This window comes from Podarcis tiliguerta, assembly GCF_965153285.1.
Source record: "Podarcis tiliguerta genome assembly, chromosome: 4".
NCBI lineage: Eukaryota > Metazoa > Chordata > Lepidosauria > Squamata > Lacertidae > Podarcis > Podarcis tiliguerta.
The window spans coordinates 51,857,797-51,878,772 of NC_139537.1; the positions used below are offsets into that span (position 1 = coordinate 51,857,797).

General features: G+C 37.7%; 1 protein-coding gene across 3 annotated transcripts in view; it reads right to left on the reverse strand.

Moving 5' to 3' along the window:
* Window positions 1–20,976, reverse strand: part of HLCS (holocarboxylase synthetase) — a 78,941-nt gene that overhangs the window by 35,852 nt on the left and 22,113 nt on the right. For all 3 annotated transcript variants that reach the window (XM_083438681.1, XM_083438680.1, XM_083438682.1), the window contains exon 6: window positions 19,102–19,373. In XM_083438681.1, the coding sequence (XP_083294807.1) occupies window positions 19,102–19,373 (272 nt within the window). The remainder of the gene's footprint in view (window positions 1–19,101; window positions 19,374–20,976) is intronic.

The window sequence follows — 20,976 nt, forward strand, 5'->3', positions numbered from 1 at the left end:
TGGAATAAATGTATAATCACAACTGCTTTGGTGAGCAATATTGTAGGTGAAACAGATGTTAGGGACCTATTAATGAAGGTTTTTCAAACATCTGCTTACAATTTGAAGGCAATTGTAAATACAGCACAGAAGGTCAATTGGGCCAATTAAGGTCTATGTGCAAATCTACTGCTGCAGGTTTCTTTTCAGCTTATGCTGACTCTCTTTTAGCACAGGAAATAGTATTTAATAGCAACTTTGTCAATTTTGATTGTGATTTTATACAACAACAAACACTGATCATATGCCCTATGCTTCACCAAACAACTCATTTTCCTTCCTACATTTCCTCTATACCTACAGCACACTGTAAGTTCACTAAGATGTGGCAAAAAGCGGCAAGACACACATAAAACCTTGATTTTGTTTTAAACAAGCAAATCAGAAATTCTGCTAAATAGCCTTTAGACATTCTCTAGTAAAATCAAAACAGTGATCCGCAAGTATACCTAGCAAATGGCTTTAACAACATTTCAGCGACAGATACACAATAAATTCTAGTATGTCAATTTTATATATTTTTGAAATTACTATTTTATATCTTGCTTTTCCTCCAAAGAGCTCAATTTATATAGGATTATCTCTTTTATCCAACTATAGGTAAACAGTCATGGCTGAATGACGTTCTAGTCTCCCAGTCAGCTAAAGTGAGGATGTGAACCAGACCTCTACAAGCAGAGTCCAATATTCAGGTTCAGGTGGGGGATATAAAAGTGGAAAAGTGCTCCAAATGTACATTCAGAGAGACCAACACACATTGGGAACCCTACATGGCAGTGCAGGGAAGAGAACTAAATGGGTGGACAACAGGGTTAAAGCGTTATTGCTCCATACCACATTTTTGCTTCAAACTCTGCACAGTCCAAAAAACAACAACAAACAAAAAACTTAAACCTTCAAATAATACTGGCTAATATTAATAGCATTTAGCATTTGTGTAGAACTTTTCTGTTTAACTAGATAGAAGCATTTTGGTGGTCATCAAGCTATCATCAGAATACTGGACAAACAGAAGCAACTCCCTTTTAAAACACAAGTCTGACTTAGTGAGTTGTTAGATAACATTGTGCTGCAGAGAGCCTGAAGTCAAGTGGCTGTGGACTCAATTCAGGTCCAGCCCATCCATGAGGGAGACTGAGGCAGCCGCCTTAGGTGGCAGAATCCAAGGGGCTCCTACATGGGTGTGCCCCCTTTGAAGCAAGGAGAAGCAGCTTCGGTGGTTTCCGGGTTCCAATGAGATCTTACAAGAGCCTTGCAAGATCTTGCCAGAAGCCACAGCCATTCAACTCCAGTGAGGCTTTGGTGGGGGTAGCGAAATTGGATAGGCCTTCTTTGCCTTAATTGGTCTGAAAAAGTATGATACCAGTGGTATATAATGAACCTTTAAAAAAATAACGCTCAAGTCAAAATGCTATGAAGTTCAGAACATTTTTAATCTGAGTCACACATTTCATTTAACATGAAATGTCGATAACAAAAATTCTATTAATTCATTTACATAAAGAAAAAGCCTGGGAGTCAATTGCATGGTGGGTAGTTGAGGTGTTCCAAGTACCGTGGCTGCCCACTGCCCAGCCACCGACTTCCTCTAGGCTGAAGCTGGAGCAGAAGATAGGGACAACTTCTAAGCCCTTTCCCAAAACTATGCTATGAAAGAAACTTGTTTCTCTTGTCACCCTCACCAGAAGACAATGAAACACTTTTCATACCAAGGGTGGTAAAGCAATTTGGTCCCTTGAATGTGCTCCTGCAGGTAAAAAAGGATGCTATCAAACATCTGGTGTGATTTGTAGGACTGTGTTAGTAAAACATATAAAAAAATGTCACTCATTTTTATCCAAACATGTAATTGTCTTCTGTGTCTGCCAGACTACTAAAATATAAGATCAAACAGTATTTCTAAGCATGAAATACTGTGTTTCAGATTATAATAGTGACATTTTACTTGTGAAATACCATGACTGAATAGATTCAATAAACTAGGATGGTCTAGTATGACATTCCTTAAATCTAAAGAACCTCTAAGGGGAACAAGCACTAATAGTGCCCAACCATCTTACAAGATGGTTGTAAGTTCTTGTATGTTATAACCTTGAAACTATATCCACCAACATCTGAATGAGGAGCACAAGGCCTCCTTAATTAAACAGTTAAATCTGAAAGTAAACATCAGAACTCACAGACAACATTCCCATCAATTAGGAGTTGTCTTTACTCAGCTTGGCCTAATGTCACTTGCTTTGAAAACTTAGCATCTCATCCATCTTGCCTGTAACATATCAGTAAGGATATCTACAATGACATAATTTAGTTTCTAGATCATGTTCTTTCATATTAGATAGTGGAATTTGAATTACCAGAAAAATATTTTTTCCAAACACAGAATTGAATAGTATCCCGTTTTAAAACATCTTACTTGAAACATTTATATTTATTTCAACTAAAATACAAAGCTTCATTCCATTATCCTAATCTGTAACAAGGCACCAATTTTGTTTTATTCTTCCTCTTCTAGTGTCTAGGATAAAAGTTGCAATGAACGTTTTCTATTTAATAGCTTTAAAATAGGAAATTTTAGCATAAAGATTTCATTACACAGCAGTGAGAAAAGCTGTATCTGCCAATATACTCTCTCTCTTACATGTCACTTTTATAGGTATTCTGCCCTTTGCATGTGGCTTCTGTCTTGCCCTTTCTCTTTGAAATTGTGATGGTGCTGTGGGTGCAACATTTTTGCTGGGTCCTATCCCCACCTGACTCAAGGAATGCACACTCAAATAAGGTGATAGGATTCCTGAGGGGTGCTGGGGTGACGTTTTAAACTATCTCACCAGAAAGTCCCAGAAAGGTCCAAATCCTTAGCTACTAGTGATTCACTTACACATCAACCAAAAATAAGACTGCTTAGCCTAGCACTGGCAGAACAGACATATGTAGTTTTTAAAAACAGATTAAACATTTCCATCACATTCACCAACACCTGAAAATCATCAAAACAAAATCCATGTAAGCAAAACATAAGTCGATATAGAAAAGCATTATGCGGTGTCATCAGTGATAATCTTCTGTCATTTATACCCATTTCATTATGAAAGTGTAAACTTCCAAATTCATAAATGTGCCATTCTCAAAAAGAAAAGCACAGGAAATTCACAAGTCTCAACAGTGGAGTGCAAAGGGAGAATTAGATTTTTCTTATATGAAAGGATTTCCTCTGAAACCTGAGGTACTAAAACATGAAGCTAGAGACTACTAAGGGTTCATATGCCCACTGCAAACTGAACAAAATGCTACAGTAAAGAAGCGTTTGGCAAACATTGTCATTGTAAATGCCAAATATGTTCCTTAGTTTGAAGGAAAATATAGCTACAGAGTGAGTTTGTTTTGGAATGAACTCTGGCTAAATAAATAATTTGGTCCAACTTTATTTTTAGAGAGGCGGGTCAGTAAGGAAGTGGCAGGGGGAAGCAGTGTTTCAACCCAACTAAAGATTTATCATGTATTTAGTCCAGTGTGGTTTAGTGGCTAGAGTGTCAGACTAGGACCTGGGAGATCAGGGTTCAAATCCCACTCACTTATGAAGCTCACTGGGTGACCTTGGCCCAGTCACAGCCTCTTAACCTACCTCACTGGGTCTTTGGAGGGACTAACTGAAGGAGTGGGGGAGAGTGAACCATGTACTCATTGGAGGGAAAGATGGGATATAAATGCAATAAATAAGCTCTTCTGCTTACCTGCTTAAGAAAACTGGAAGGGCCAGCCAGATGGACATGTCAATTGCCAACCTGGCATCCAGAGATCTCCACTCAGTCACAAATGAGCCCACATCAGTCGCAAAACACACCTGAAGTCTGGGGAATTTCTAACACTGTCCTCTACCTAAGTGAAAACTGTCAGGTAACAGAGTCAAGCCAATTACTTTATTCTATATGTACTGTTGGGTGTTGCCTTTGGCAGGTACCTCTGGCAAAAACAAGAATGCCTCCACAATATACTCACTTCATCATTCATCATTACTGCAGGGTGAAGTTAACAACTTACTTTCCCTTGTCAAGAAGCCTCCTTCATTGCAGCAAAGACTACGTACAGCACAATATTCAGTCCCTTGCTCTGATTATTTCTGTGCTGCCAGTCTTGCATCTGCCATGATCACCATTCTCTGTAGTGCTATTGAGATTTCATTTTCTCTCTTGTTTTTTGGAGGTTTATACAGCAGCAATCTGCGCCCCCACCCCCAACCCCGGCCAGAAAACACAGACATAAGTATCAACAGAAGAGGAAACTACAGGAAAAAATCTTCTGCTACTGGGAACACTACTCCAAGTGCCAAAAGCGGAAACAGATTTATCAGGAAAACTGTATGCTGACTGTCTAAAATAACTTCTGTGGGATCCATCCTGCAGAAAGAAAAATCCTGTGGGCTACCAGTATATTTTATTTAGATTTTGAGTAGATTGTGAGAAGCAACTCGCTTTGCTTACAGTTTGTTAGAAATGAATGATTTTACAGAAAATTTTTTGCATTTGGTCTTAACTTCTGCCTGCCTTTGATTAGGTATGTGGTTCAGGTCCTCCTGATCCTGTTTGCTGTTCTGAACCTTGACTGCACAAGTGCCCTTGGCTTCTTTGATTCTTCTTTGACTACACTGGAACCTGACACCTGCTTCTTTTGCACCACATCCCCTACCTCTGATTTGCTGGATCAACAGCCAACCGCCGCCACCACTTTGCCAGGTCTGGGAACCTAAATGCTTAGAGCCCAGACCCACATGTAACCTGACAGAAATAAAAGCAAGAGTGTTGGCTCATCTTCTTGAATTTTGAGTTTGCTGGGGTGACTGACTTCCTGAACAAGGGACTGAAACAAGTTTTACAGTGAGAAATAATGCTGCTGTTTGCTGGGGACTACATGGTCTAGAGCAGAGCTTTCAAAACTTTTCATGTTGGTGACATACTTTTTAGACAGGCATCATTTCATGACACAGTAATTCAGTTTTACTGGTAAACCAGGGGTTATATTAACCCCTTTCCAGCCCTGGGAGGAGTGCAGGAAGCATTCGCACGACACCTACACACTGCAGCTGACACACTAATGTGTTGCAACACACAGTTTGGAAAGCTTGGTCTAGAGTGAAGACGTATCATCACTGGGCAAGAAGCAGCTACGTCAGGAAGAATTAGGTAAATCTGATTACATCAAATTGGCTTTAGCAGGCCTACTCAGATAATAAATAATAGTCTACACATAGTTGGAGATTTCTGTATATGCTTGGAAATGCCAGAAAAATGCAGCAGTACAGAGAAACAGACATGAGGATGTTATTCAACAGGTGGATGAAGCTGCAGACAGTGAAGAAGTACAGCCCCAGGCCAAAAAAAAAAAAAAGATATGCAGAACAAGCTGACAATTATTTGAAACAGGATGACAGATGGTAGCTGGTAAAATTATTCCTTCACAACATATTTACTTCATGGTTCACCAATTATAGTACATCACCACCAGCAAAGGTACGGTAATGTTAGGAAGCTGAAAGGGAGGACAGGGAAAATTTCAGTAAGGCATAATCACTGTACTGTATTCTTAACACAAAACAAAATGCTTTATAGTTCCAAAGACATTAAAGGTGGTTGCATTTCTGCAAAAATAGTAGCTGTACTGTTGATATTTAAAATTGCTAAGTTATTCTATGACAGCTTCACATATACTCACAAAATCCACATAATTTAGAGAAACCATCCAGTAAACTAAGGCAATTCAGTGAACTAGAGAACCGTACTAGTATAAAATATTCACATCAATATGTTCCTATCCACCCTTTTATATAATGAAATGGGCACGTGCTAGTGTATGAGATGGTTGGTTATGTACTCAGTGCATACTGATGCCTTAAAAGCAAAACAACAACAATTTGCTGTTGGAGTGGCATACAAAGGATGAACAAGTCAAATCTGTGATGATAGATTGGGCAAGAGATGTTGGACACAATATAATGTTGGAAGATTGGGAAAGGCTGTGGAAGAAAGGGGTTAAATTTACTGCATGCACTGTATTAAAAGAAAGGTACTTAACCCCAGTAAAATTAGCAAAGATTTATCACACAAATGATATGTTGGAAGTGTAAAGAAAAAGAAGGCACCTTTTATCATATGTGGTGGACGTATCCCAAGGTTAAGGACTTTTGGGAAAAGATTTATAATGAGTTGAAAAAAATGTTGAAAAATACATTTGTTAAGAAACCAGAAGCCTTTCTATTTGGAATAATAGGATTGGAATTCCCCCCAAAAGATGTTAGATTGTTTTTGTATGCCACAACAGTGCCAAGACTGCTATTAGCTAAAAACTGGAAATCTCAAGAAATACCAGTTGTAGAAGAATGGCAGATGAAGATGTTGGACTTTTTGGAGCTGGCTGACCTGACCGGAAGAATCCGCAATCAGAAGGAAGAGGAATACCAAGAAGATTGGAAGAAATTTAAAGATTATTTAGCTAAATATTGCAACATAAGATAATTAGAAGTCACTTGAAAATATCAAATAGGCTTAGGATTAGAATAAGAATGAGTTGTAAAGCATTATGGATTTAGACTATTAAGAAAAGACAAGAAGATAGTAAATTAAAGGAGTTAATTTTATTAGAAAGATGATTTTGGAGAACTGTTACAAGGTGATACAAGGAAATTCAGTTGGGGGGATTTGAGGAAGTCAACAATGAAAGTTAAATTGGGTTTTATAAGTAATAAGTGTTTATATTTTTGGTTTTTTAGTATTGTAATGTGTTTTCTTTTGTGTGTTTTGTAGGTTATATCTGTTATAAATGTGGAAAATCAATATTTTTTGGGGGGGGGAAATAAAATAAAAGCAAAACAACAACAACAAGGTTTACTAGAATATATACAACTAAAAGTATGCACTAGTCAAGTACTTATATGCATAGCAGCTCAGCCCCTTGATGACACTATGAAAGAAGAATCTTATAAAACTACTGTCATGGTCATGTCTGCCAACTCTGCCTCTGGTTGCTACACTGCCAACCCCTACTAGTTTTTAGTATTCTTTTCTGCTTGGTTACCTTTTTTCTTTGAAAGTAGAACCAATCACATCTCGCCCCCCTCAAATAAACTGGAGCTCTTGCCAATGACTTCTCTCTGCCCGAGGACCCTGCCTGATCCTTCCAGCAGGAGGGGGTCACCCCTATCTGGAATGTCCTCCAGCAGCATCTGGCAAATAGCTTGGCATTAGGCAATTTGTATTAGGCAACCACTCAATATTACATCCCCCCCCCCCAATATGGCATTTGTTGGTTAAATGCTCTGTGATGAAATTCCAATGCATTCTATATACCGTACCATCCTACAAAGATAGTTTAGTATTATGTATCTTGTGGTTATTGTGCTACCTTCCAAATGTATGTTTCTCTGTGATGAAATGAAGACTTAAGTATTAGAATGTAGAAATTCTGCACAATGTCCTTAACACATTTAACAGACCTCATCAACCAGTTTATCCCTCATTCCGAAGGTTGAGAAAATTGTTAGTGATAAAACAGAATTACTTTTTATTATGTCTTTCAGAAACCTGGGATTGTTACCTTTTATGAGCCATGTCTAATTTGTACGTGGCACATCTGGCATAACAGATACTAAGTATAAACCAGGAATGCTTGCAATAATATGTTTCCCAGTGTTAAAATAAACACCTCAGCACTTTACACTTTGGCGTAGCGCTTTTGCCACAGTGGGGAAGCACTTATCTACTTTAACACTTTGCCACTTATGAATTATCACTCAATTATTGAATAGGGTTTTTAATCCTGGAGACAAAATGGTTTCATATTGTCTTCACATTCACTTTAGCTAAGCATAAACGGATAGGTAAACATATAAAAGTTCATTTCACTCTCATTTTCTTTCAGACTAAAAACAGACCAAAATATTTCCAACAGTTCTCCATCCCATCTATTAATAACAAAGACTTGCAGATGTCATGGCTCTGCAAAAAACCCCCAAACATTCTCAAAGTTTCTCACCACAGTCTCATCTTATTCAACGGAACTGTTTAAGTTCCTAGTAGCACTTGCTGAAAATGAAACAGATCTAGCAAGACAGGGAATGAAACAATGGAGCTGCGCTTAGTGAAAACCCTGTATTGCATAGCAGGCCAGTATTTTTCCTCCTGAAGCATCTTTGTGTGCCCAAGGATGAATTCCCACAAACTGAATTGTACCGTTTATCATCTGAGCCTTCTAGAAGCAAGCTGTGAGTTACCTTTCTATGTCACTCACAATATGCCTGAGTAAAGAAGATGATGTATCACAGTAAAAAAATAAACTATTGTTCCTAATTAGTGGCTTTCTAGAAAGAGGCTGCACTTGCTATGATGAAAAATCAGTGATGGATTAAATAAACGTTACCTACAGTAACAGCTCATAAAATAGTTCTAAAATATACTTTTTTCAACTGTATCTCAGAATTGCTTTTGTCACACATATAAAAGATTGGCTAAATCTGGAAGCTCTTTAATGTTATAAATTATTATATATTTATTTATACTCAGCCTTTTCCCCTGATTGAACTCAAGGGAGCTCACAGATAAAAACAAAAACCACTAAATACACAGTAAAACTGATCATAAAAATACAATTAAACAATGATAGTATTAAAACTATACATGTATGTAAAATCTGTTTAAAACAAACCAATAATTACAATGAAAACAGTATGGCACCAGCCATTTAATTAAAAGCAGTTAATTCCCCAAAACCTGTTGAAACAAGAAAGTATTCATCTGCCAGCAGAAGGACAGCAAAGAGGGGCCCTGTCTAGCTTCTCCAGGGAGGAAGCTCCAAAGTCTGGGAGCAGCCACCGAGAAAATATATTATTATTTATACCCTGCCCATCTAGTTGTGTTTCACGAGCCACTCTGGGCGGCTTCCAACAGAATATTAAAATACAATAACCTATTAAACATTAAAAGCTTCCCTAAACAGGGCTGCCTTCAGATGTATTCTAAAAGTCTGGTAGTTGTTTTTCTCTTTGACATCTGGTGGGAGGGCGTTCCACAGGGCAGGTGCCACCACTGAGAAGGCCCTCTGCCAGATTCCCTGTAACTTGGCTTCTCGCAGCAAGGGAACTGCCAGAAGGCCCTCGGCGCTGGACCTTAGTGTCCCGGCAGTATGATGGGGGTGGAGGCGCTCCTTCAGGTATAAATGAATAAATAAATTCAAGCTATGTTAAACAGACAATGGAGAATGCTATGGAAAGCGATGTACTTTTTTTGTTTCCGACTGTGAAGAAGCATACAAGTTCCTTCTATGTCTACATGAAGCAAACAATTCCTGTAGATGCAATGTCAAACCATGCTTTGGCATAATCTGAGTAAATCCTCATTTGACTCGAGCTCAAAAAGACTCCCACCTCTTCTCTTCCTCTGAGCAAATATTACCTTCTTCTGTAACAATCTTCTTTCTTGCAATCTGAATCCATTGTTTCAGGTGCTACCCACTAGAGCAGCAGAAAAACAAGTTTGCTCCATCATCCCTTCAGATATTTGAGGATGGCTATCGTATCACCTCTTTAGTCTTCTCTTTTTCAGGCTAAATATATTCAATTCCCTCAACAGTTACTCATAAAGCTTGGTTTCCAGACCCTTGATCATCTTGGTTGTCCTCCTTTGCACATGTTCCAGCTTGTCAATATCCTTCTTAAAACGTGCTGCCACAAGAGGAAATAGTACTCCAGTCTGGGGCTGACCAAAACAGAATAGAGTACTATTACTTCCCTTGATCTGGACACTAGAACTGTACTGCACTCAAGCCAGGTGCCCCAATCCTACGTATGTATATCTGATTTTTCCTGCCTAAGTGCAGAACCTTACATTTGTACCTATTGAAATTCATTGTTATGGTCATCTTGAATCCTGATTCAACATTCTGAGGTATTAGGTACTACTCAAAGTTTTGTGTCATCTGCAAATTTGATCACCATGTTCTCTATTCTTTCATTCAAGTCATTTATAAATATTTTGAACAAACTAGAACCAGCACAGAATCCTGTCACATCCCACTTGCCATTTTTTCCCTGGATGATAAGGAACCATGATTTGGGATAGCTCAGTTGGTAGAGCATGAGACTTGTAATCTTAGGGTCATGGATTTGGATCCCACATTGGGTGAAAGATTGCAGGGGGTTGGACTAGATGACCCTTGTGATCCCTTCCAATTTTACAATTCTATTATCTTGGTTCAAGTCAGCCAACCAGTCACAAGTCCACTGAACAATGAATTGCTGTACATTAATTCACATTCAGCATGAATTGCTGCACACAAATTGCTGTACATGAATTCATGTTCAGCATGAATTGCTATACAAATCCACCCAACATGAATTGCTGTACATGAGAAAAGGAGGGGTGGCTCAATTCAGAACTCTCCAGCAATGTAATACCACTGCAGAGAATTTAAACTATGTAATGGTTTAGTCTGGTGATTTCCCAAGTCAATTATCTTAGGGACTAGTTACTGTTTGAATCAAAAAGTAAGAGCAGTACTTGGTATAACAACATCTATCCAATCTTGTTTCCTTCCTGTGCCCCCCTCCCGGTCCTACTGGTAGAAAGGTAGCTATTTAAATGTTTTGTTTGTAAAGAGAACATATTTTATTTATAATTGTTATAATTTATACAAAATACAATTACATAAAAATTTATACTTTTGCTTGATGACTAGAAACAAGCTTTTTTAAAATATCCGGTTCTATTGCTGTGAGGGGTAACAGAAGATCACCTCTGCCCATTATGTCAAGGCGATTCTGCATTAGGCTGAGTAAATAATTCACATGACTGAAACTTGATTCTACCAAATACGAAGTAGGAAATGCCATAAAAAACATTTTTGCTTTATCCCAAAGCCATGGAACCTTTTTAGATATTGTACTCTTTATCCAAAAATGGTGCTTTTCTTGACTAAAAGTTACTTTGGCTGCTATACCACTCTGTAGCTGTATGAGCACTTCTTGCAAAGAACCATAAACATCAGCAGCATTCACAGGCAGCAAATGGATCAACTACCCAGGGCGGAATATCCATGTCCAGCAGATCACGGAAATGAACTTCCATAACATTATATAGCTGCTTCAAATGGTTCACACGCACAATTATTTCATCATCTTTCAATTCATCACTAACTGCTGCCAAAGAGGGAAAGCAGTGGAGTGCAGAAGTGGGAGGGAGAAGGAAGTAGAAGCAATGTTGCCGCATAGTGCATGTGGCGATCTATCCACTGGGAAGCACAGTCACTTCTCTGTTCACTTTACTTCTCTGTTTTCTATTTTTTTCACTTCTCCGTTTTCTGTTTTCTTTTCTGGGTCACTTCTCTGTTTTCTTCATTTCTCACTTCCCTTTGTGGTCCCCTAGCCTCATGCCATGCCCCCCTCCATTTACACGAGTTGTGAAACGCTGATTTAAAGACTACAAACTATAATAAGAGCCTTATAATTAAGTAACATCAAGTTCATAGCTTGAAGCAGTTTGCAACACTTTCACTTTGATGTTTCTTGCCAAAAAAAGAGGGAGAAGGCTCAAAATAGATCAACTTGCAAAAGAAGAGTTGACAGTATAGCATATACTGTAAAATTCCAGTATTTCAATCTCTTTTCTATCTAATTCTCCATTTAAAAAAACATTGCATGTGCTGGATTGACATTTATGGCTGCACATTCAGTCCATTAAATTAAAGATGTCAGTTTTGAAACTTTCCTCTAAAAATGAGTACAGGAACCTGAAGTGGCCAGCAATTTTAGCTGCTTCTTTCTCTGTTCACTGGTTCATATACTACAGCATGTAATGATCATGTCTTCTGTTCTAACGATCCACATTTTATGCACAGTAAAAAGTGAATAATATACTTTTTTTAGCCATGACATCATTCTCCTGCCCAATATCTAATCACTTGTGGAAAAAGTCACAGGGGGAAAAAGTGCTACAAAAATGATAATGCTAACAACATGTAGCTCTTGAACAATACTTTCATGCAGAAAACTACAATTCACTTTAAATGGTGTTTTTTTAAATAAACCAATGTTGAGCACATAATTCACAAGCCCAAGGAGCACTGTTTCATAATGCTATGAAAATAATAATAATAATAATAATAATAATAATAATCACAAATCGTAAGAGTTACCCTGTCCTGAACAAAGCTCTTTACAAACAAAGTTCTTCTACTTGGAAATATTCATATTATACATTCATTCCTGCCACTAAAATCACTTTACAAAATAAAATCACATTTAGTACCATGACTTCCATATTTTTGAAAGAAATCATATACTTTATAATAAGTGTGTATCTCATCTTCCTTGCCTGGTACGAGCACATAAACAGATCAGGAATGATAGTTTAACAGTACATTTGAATCCAAGTTCACGATAATAAAACATGATTGGTAAGCCATCAACAAACCATGGTTTAAGGCCAGCTAGTAATAATAATTTGTTAGAACAAAACAATTCACAATCCTGGGTCTAAAGTATTGCTTTCCTGCAAAGTATTGCTACCTGCTTATGAAACTCTCTTCAGTTTCCAAAGCAGTTTGCCAGGCAGCAGAGGGGGTTGTTTCAAAATATACAAACCTGCAAACCCCTTAGGTTCACAGAACCAGTTTCAAGATTCTTTGGAGTCTCACTGTACTCTAAAAGTATGCAATTTGCTAAGTGTCCTGCTTACACAATGCCCTCTTCCTTGAATGCCTGAAGAAGCACCTCCCAAGGATCAGGGATCACTGGAGGCTATTGCCTAAATAAGGCAGAGGCAACTTGCATGAGTAGTTATCAACTCACACAAAGTACTTCTGCTGAATTTTGGGCAGTTTCTCTTTCCCACTGAAGCCTGTGCTGTCATAAAGATTTCCCATCTTCTTGAAAAGCCTTGCGGTGAGGGAGAGGGGTGAGAGAGATGCTTGCATTGCATGAGGCTATGCAAACAAATATTTTGGAATATGCTCCCTGGCAGTATAAAGGCTCTGTTTAGCTGCAAACCAGTATGTTTTAATTCTAGCACACTTGTTTTGGAAATCTATGAAATTACAAAAATGAATATTTGATTTATATCACTAACTGAAATTTGGCTTCTTTCTTCTTGATTTTAATAATGATTTTAATTAACTTGACTCAAACCAATTGCCTGACACTTGATGTATTTCTCAAGCAACTCTTGAATTATTCCTAACCTACATGAAATTTGTAATTTTGCAGGTACATCCTTAATAATGAACAAAGATATGCACATTACAGAAGGACTATGACAGCATTAACCTGTCCTAGTTACTGGTAATGCTTCTGACTGACATGCTATAAAATGATAAATTTAACTTTAATTTCCACAGCCACCATGACAATGACAATTTTGAACAAATCATTCCAGAATGATAGCCCCAATAGATTTAAACATTTCTGATGTCAGAGTAATACAAGTATTACTGATCATTCCAAATTATTTAATATTTAAACAAATCTTTATTTTACAATTTGAGTAATACCCCTTAATTTAAAGATACTAATAGAGGTGTTCACACATTGCTTGTTAGTTGTACATGCAAATATATGCCAACAATAATACAGCTTGTATAATAATATGTGATACATCAATACAGGCCATCTGGAGAGCTAATGAATAATCAAGGGACTCAAAATTAAACTACAGAATTTTTCTTAGAATCTTTAGGACAACACTGTCAAGTTCAATCTATTCATTTAGGCTCCAGAATCAATTTTTCAAACTTTATGACAGGTCTAATAGTTCCCACCTGTTTCTCTTGCTTGACTTTTGACTGGCAAGTTACCAGCTAGGGTGGAAATGTAGACAAAGACCCCTATTAGACTCCGGCTGTTTCTCTACTGTGAGGTCACTCAGCCATTAAATTAGTTCCAGCCCACTTTCTTCTCTGTCTTAATTTTTTTTGTGGGGGGGGGGGATATGTAGATTTGAGGGACTGGGATAGATTTAGTATCCAGCTTCAGAAAGGTTTGGAAGCCTCTTAAATATAAACTTTATATACCCATTGTCTGAATATGAGATGTCATTTGCAATCTCAAGATTTCATTTATTAAATCACATTACATTTTCATATTAAAAAGCCTTCAAAACTCAAAAACATTCCATAAACAGGAAAAAGCCTAAAATTACATTAATACATTTCCATGAAATCAAAGCTTATTCAAGATAATTTATTTGCATTTTATTAACCTGGTAAATAACCCTAGTACCATGTATAAACATGTTTGAAAAGAATAAAATAAATGGCCTAAGCACCACAGCATCAGCTCTTATTTCTATGCATGTTCTGATGTAGCTCTAGGCCAAAAATCCAAAATGTATATAACTAGTTCTACACAAAGGTGTCATTGTGCTCGCATCTCTCAAAGGCTTTGTTCACATGAAAGACTATACCATGGCTTAGCTTTACAGCAAGAAACTAGTGAGTCTTGGACCAAGGCCATCTTCCCCCTCCTGCACAGCTGCAAGATGAGACTTTAACTTTCATTTTAAGCTAACTGCAGCTTCTTGTGATGTCCCAACATGAACAAACTGTGTTTAGCCTTAACTATAGTTAGTGGAATCAAGTCAATTTCAAACCATAGTTTATGAAACTGGGTTGTTTTCATTAACCATAGTTTAGGTTTGGGACATGACCTAAACCAGGATTATTAAAAATGGAAGCAGAAGTTTATTGTTTCCTCCTCACAGTCATAGCTTAACAGTAAATGCAATCTGGGCCAAAGAATATCCCACACCCTGCTTTTGAGAGAATGTTTGAATGCAATTTCTGATATGGCATGTGGTATAATGTTCAAACAACAACAACAACAACAACTTTTATTTATACCCCACCCTCCCCAGCCAAGGCCGGGCTCAGAGCGGCTTACAAGCAATAATAAAAACAAGATGAATGATTACAACTTAAAAACAAAAATAAAATACAACATTAAAACAATGGAACATTAAAATATTAAAATGTAGCCTCATCGCCGGAGGAGAAGGAAAAGAAAAAAGAAAGAGAGGGAGGGAGGGAATCAAATTGGTTCCAAGCCAAAGGCCAGGCGGAACAACTCTGTCTTACAGGCCCTGCGGAAAGAAATCAGATCCTGCAGGGCCCTGGTCTCATGAGGCAGAGCGTTCCACCAGGCCGGAGCCAGTGTTGAAAAGGCCCTGGCTCTGGCTGAAGCCAATCTAACTTCCTTAGGGCCTGGGACCACTAGGGTGTTGTTATTTATGGACCTTGAGGCTCTCCGTGGGGCATACCAGAAGAGGCGGTCCCGTGGGTACGAGGGTCCTAGGCCGTGAAGGAAATAAAGAAATATCTAGGTCCGCAGGTGCAACTAAAGAAGTTATTTGGCTACCTCTTTAAATTCATGCTACTCACAGAAACACCGGATTGGAATTTCAAAGGCCCAAGTCACTATCCTATTACTAGTTGCATATTTCAAACTCTGAATGATTTTGACTCAAACACATGTATATCATTGATTTAAACAAGTGTTATCATTACAGACTATTCAACAATAAATCACTATGTTATTTAAATTTACACTCACAGAGATAAATTAAAACTCATTTCTGGAATTGAAACAAAGATTGCCATTTGAGCTAGTTTAGGGGAATGAAAAACTAGAATTTCTAACTTTTTCCTCTACCTGGAGAACTTGGTCAATCAGAGAAAGAAAGGAAAGGAAAAGCAAAGTGACAAGAAGTGGGAAATGTGTCCCCCCCCCCCTTTTTTTTAACCGAGTAAAGTTAGAAAACGGACATACACACAATACTGGAAATTGATAAAATATAGGAGGGAACAGTAAATAAGTAGAAATAAAGTGCTGTTGATGTTAAAAACACTTAGCTGACAGAGAAGATAAGAGACAGCCAGAAGAAAGTGACCTGATCCGTTAGGGAGGAGAGAACTGAAGGGAAACTGTGCCTGGCTCTCAGAGTTCTTTGCTCTCCTGCCTCTGTCATGTGGTGGAGTATGGGAAACTAGCAAACCAAAAATGGCAGGGACTAACCACCCCAGTTTAGTTTCCCTAGCCCTTCTCTTTTCTCATGCCACTTAGTCCTGGCACCTGAAAAGTGCACTCTATCTATAGTAAGGGAGCAATATAGGTTTCCTTGTACAAGCTCCAGGGACACTATTACTTCCATGTGTGAGCCTTGGTCATGGGAAGTAGCATACCTGTCAGGGGTTATGACTAAACAATGGAAGAGAAAGAGCACAAAAGCAAGGAATACAGCAGAACCAGCAATAATTTGTCTCTTGCTCTGCTGACTTCCTGTCTTCTGCACACAGAGAATACTGAGTATAAATTTATTATACACATATATTGTTTCATTGGGAAACTTAGAGCATTTATATTGTCCCGCCCCCATGATCCCAAACCAAGGTAGAGTAGCCGTGAAGTGACCTACTTAGTTTTAACAATGTAATAGCATAATGTTCTATAGACTATGGTCTGGACTGTCAAAGAAAAAAATGGGAAGTTAGTTTTGCTACATGATACCCTTAGCTATAGTGACCAAAAAAAAAAAAAAAAAGCAATAAAATGAATATTAACTTTATACACACTCATTTGAATAGATCATAAATTGACACATGTACTCTTTTATAGAAAAAGTTATTTTAGATATTTTTGGAGTTACCTTAAATCTACATTAATACCAATCTGCAAGATTTAATAAGACACAAGGCACTCCACAAAATCACAGGTTTTCTATACCTACATGACCACCCTCTCTACCTTTCCACCCACTATCCAGCAAGAAGACATTACTGAAAGTTAAAGAACACATTCCAGCCAGGCTAAATCACTTGAGGAGGGAGCAGAGTGGGTCAGTGCGGAATGGGTATTTGGTAGAGTCATGAAGGCTGGATAAAAAAGCCTGGAGGACTGTATTTTGCCTCTGGACATGAAGTTCCCCAACCCTGCCATAGGGCATTTTTCTAACCCCAGCCCCACTCATAGATGTCAGGACACAGGGGCCTCAGCTGAGTAAAAGAGCGTATGTTATAAATCCAGGACAAATTCCCTTATTAAGAAAGAGGAAAGCAGCCTCCAGTGAAACAAGCCTGAATCAGTGATCAGGAATGCAACATGGTTGGGTAGCTTGGCCCTTGCATGGCCAACTAGTCTTTCTAGTCTGTCTTATCCCCTCTCCTGACAAACAATGTGACCAATCCCTCCTTATGCTGCATCCCAGGAATTAATGGCCCTCCCACTCTTATTATCCCTCCCCTACACACCCTGAAAGAAACACAAATCTACTTGTGCACTCAGAGACACTTGCCTCCTCACACTCAGGTCAATGACATGGATTCATTTTTAATTTTTTTTTTTGCATTTGGTCCGGGGCAAAGGTTGTACCACCAACAGGAATGTGGATATAGACTGAAGTAGTATAGGATACAACACAAGTGTGCTTCTCCCCTGTGCCACCCGTGACCCAAACTCACTTCAGTCATTCTGCCAGCATTTCTTTGTTGCTGAAATGACTCTGTGGGGAATCATTCCATATCTGGCTTTCTTATGAGCTGAATATTTTAAAATCTTTAACTACTCAGTCCACACCGACTTTAGTGAAAAACCCACTGTGGAAACATATTAGTGTATCTAGTTTCTAAGAAAAAGAATCAGAAAAAGAAAAAGAATGTTCACATAATTGAGGCTGCTATCCTATACTTGAAAGACACAGACTGAAAGGCAGTAAGATTTGGCAGATGCACTGTTCTGCTGATGGAAAGCCAGATATGGATACGTCTATAGGATATGTCCATTTAAGACATGTGACCATTATATTTACTGCAGAGTAACTTCAGCTTTCCATTAAATTAAAAGTCAGCTTTTTCATCTAGCTACAGAATAGCACAAAATATAATGAAGATTTCAAAATTTGCCTTGAAATATTCTAAAATTATACAATTTATGGAAAATTGCATGCATATAGACAGTTTGCTCAGTACAGTTTAATTAACCTGTAACTAAAATATTAGCACATTAAGGCATAACTAATTTATTATAGCATAAGCTCTTGAAGTTAGTTGCTGAGGTTAAAAACCTGAAACAGTCATGTTCATAAATTAAAGAACTACAGCTGTCAATGAGATACTCTTTGCTCATTAGCTTTTCCAAAACCACAACTGCAGTGATGCTGTGGTGTGATTCAAAATTCTAAAATAACGATTTTAAAATAACAAAGATTTATACAGACCAAAATTGCCAGCATGTTAGCCTGCTTGCTAAAAAAGAATGTTTTGTTTCACAAGCTCAGTTTCAGAACAGTCACAATGGAAAAATGTGGAGCTGCTTACCTTGGAAACTGTGCAACATATATTTGCTGCTGCAATCTTATAACTCCACTTGCTCAAGTTCAAATTAGAAATTCATTCAATTCCTGCTAGAAAAAGGCTGACTGTGCTCTGAGTTTCTTGTACAGAAACAAGGTCCATCTCCTCCAAACACTAGAAGGAGATTCATCCAAACACTAGAAGGAGCAATCATCTGGGGAAAGGGCCTTACACAGTGGAAGAGTACACAGTGGAAGGGCCGTACACATAAAAAAGTTTTTTGCAAGTTAGGAGACAGCTTAACTCTAACAGAGTATCCTAAAGACAAAAGGAGTGACCTTCTCATCCCTATCACCATTCCAACCCCACATGGTCAAAAGACCACTGCCACCCTGCAACATGAAAAACTGCATACTTGCATGGAACGCCCCTGAGCTGCTGTGTCATGAATTAAAGCTTGTGTTGTTACATCTATAAGACTGAGGATCTAATGCTCCCAATACAGGAAAACTGTACTACAGACTCTGTAGTAAAGCATATATATTGATTAATGAATGACAGTTTATATGTTTAACATTTGTCTAACCTCTTTCAGCAAATTGGTCAAATGTTAAGGGTCTCTGTATTCCTATGCCAGAATTATTTTCAGTAAATTGGGAGTATGGGAAGTCCAACGGAACATTTTTGTTTTTGCCAACTAATATATAGAAAAAAAGTTATCACCATCACAGCTAATCTTACCCATCAAGAAGGTTCATGGTGGTTGACGTAACTTCAGCAAACAGAACCACTTTCCCAAGCTTCTTTGTATGTAGATTTTGCCTGTATCTCTCAAAACTGAAATGTTCGGATGAGAAAGCTTCCATCTCAGTAACTACCGGCATGAGCGAGGGTGTTACTTCTGTTCCTTTGATGAAAGATGATACAAACTTGAGGGACACCATGCTGGATCTGATTAATCCTTCTGCATTCACGTTTCTTTCAAGCCATCCCAAAAATACACTATGGACATCCTGTTGGGCATAAAACAAAATTAGACAAAAATCAGTTAGGAATCATTTATTTGAAGATAAGGTTTTCTAACAACAGTTTTCCCAACACATGCTATGCTTATCAGCTCACTGAGTTTTAAAGTCAGTTTGAAACAGTTTGTGTCCCATTAATTGATGCACCATTGTATTATTTATTTACTTGAAAATTTATCACCTGCTTGTTCATAAAAAGGTTTTTACCTGAGCCAAAAGGATGTTGATGATGGTCTGAATGCATCTACCAGTATCTAGTGATGTTTTACTGATGTTTTTACTGATGTTTTATAGCTAGTCATTTCATTGTATTTTATATGTTATAATCTGGCATGTTATAATCTCTTGACTATGTTATAGTCAAACCACCTTCTGATGGAGTTTTTGCTGCTGAAATGTTGGCTCTGACTTGTTAAGTCTCTTTTATGACTTTTACTGCAATGCATTGTTCTTTTTCAGATTTTATCAAATCCTTTATGCTTTCACATTTTTATGTCACTTGGAGACATATGTGTCAAGCAATTAATTAATTGAAAAATTGATGAATACAATTTCATGCCATAATTCCCTTTACTTCATCAAAAATAATTTTTTTTTGTTTCAAACTAGTTTTTTTAGCCAAATATATCCCTTATTAATCTTAATCTATTTTAATATGTTAACACGTAGTTCTTTTTAAGTTGTTGAAGGAAAGAGCATTATCTAAAGAATGTGAAGTAGTTGTTCAAGCCCATTCTACCTTCTTCTCTGTTACTTTATCCACAAGATCCATGAGATTTTGTTTAGCGTCAAAAAGGGGCTTCTTTTAAAATATACTGACATATGAAAATGTATGAAACAAGGGAAGACCATTGCCAATAGTAATCCGTATCCAGTTTTAAGCATTATCTCAGAAATATAATATTATTTTTAGGGATATTGATAAAACATAAATATTAGTAAAAATGAAACAAACCTATATATGTGTCTGTAAACTACTTTTTCAAAGCTATGAACGAAAAGAAAATCCCTACACCTAAGTGCTTTGATTCCAGAACTCAGAACTTAACACTATTTACAAGCTATAGACCAAGGTGTGCACTGTTTTGTGGCAGCCTCTAGTGGCCACTTAAATGAAAGGTGTTGGTACTAATGTTCAAATATCTGACCTTATATTCCCTTGAGACCTTGTCAGAAATACCACATAAAGAGCACAATTGTGAGACCGAGGTTCCTGGTAATGATTACAGAAGCCAGCATCAAATTATGAGAAAGAACACAAAACATATATCAGTAGCCATGTGTGTTAAAATTAAACCATGCTTAATTAGCTAAGGATGCATGCATTTGCTTGGACTGTGTTTTACACAGACACCTGCTGGCATTTGAATGTGCCATCACAGCAAATCTCTATAGATTTGCAGCCCTGTATCGGGAAGTTTTTACTGTTGGATATTTTATTATGTTTCAATATATGCTGTAAGCTGCCTAGAGTGGCTGGGGAAACCCAGCCACATGGGCAGGGTATAAATAATAACATTATCATCATCATCATTAGGAAGGTGGCACTCTTCAAACACTTTAAGTTTTGCTATTAAAAATACACAAGTGT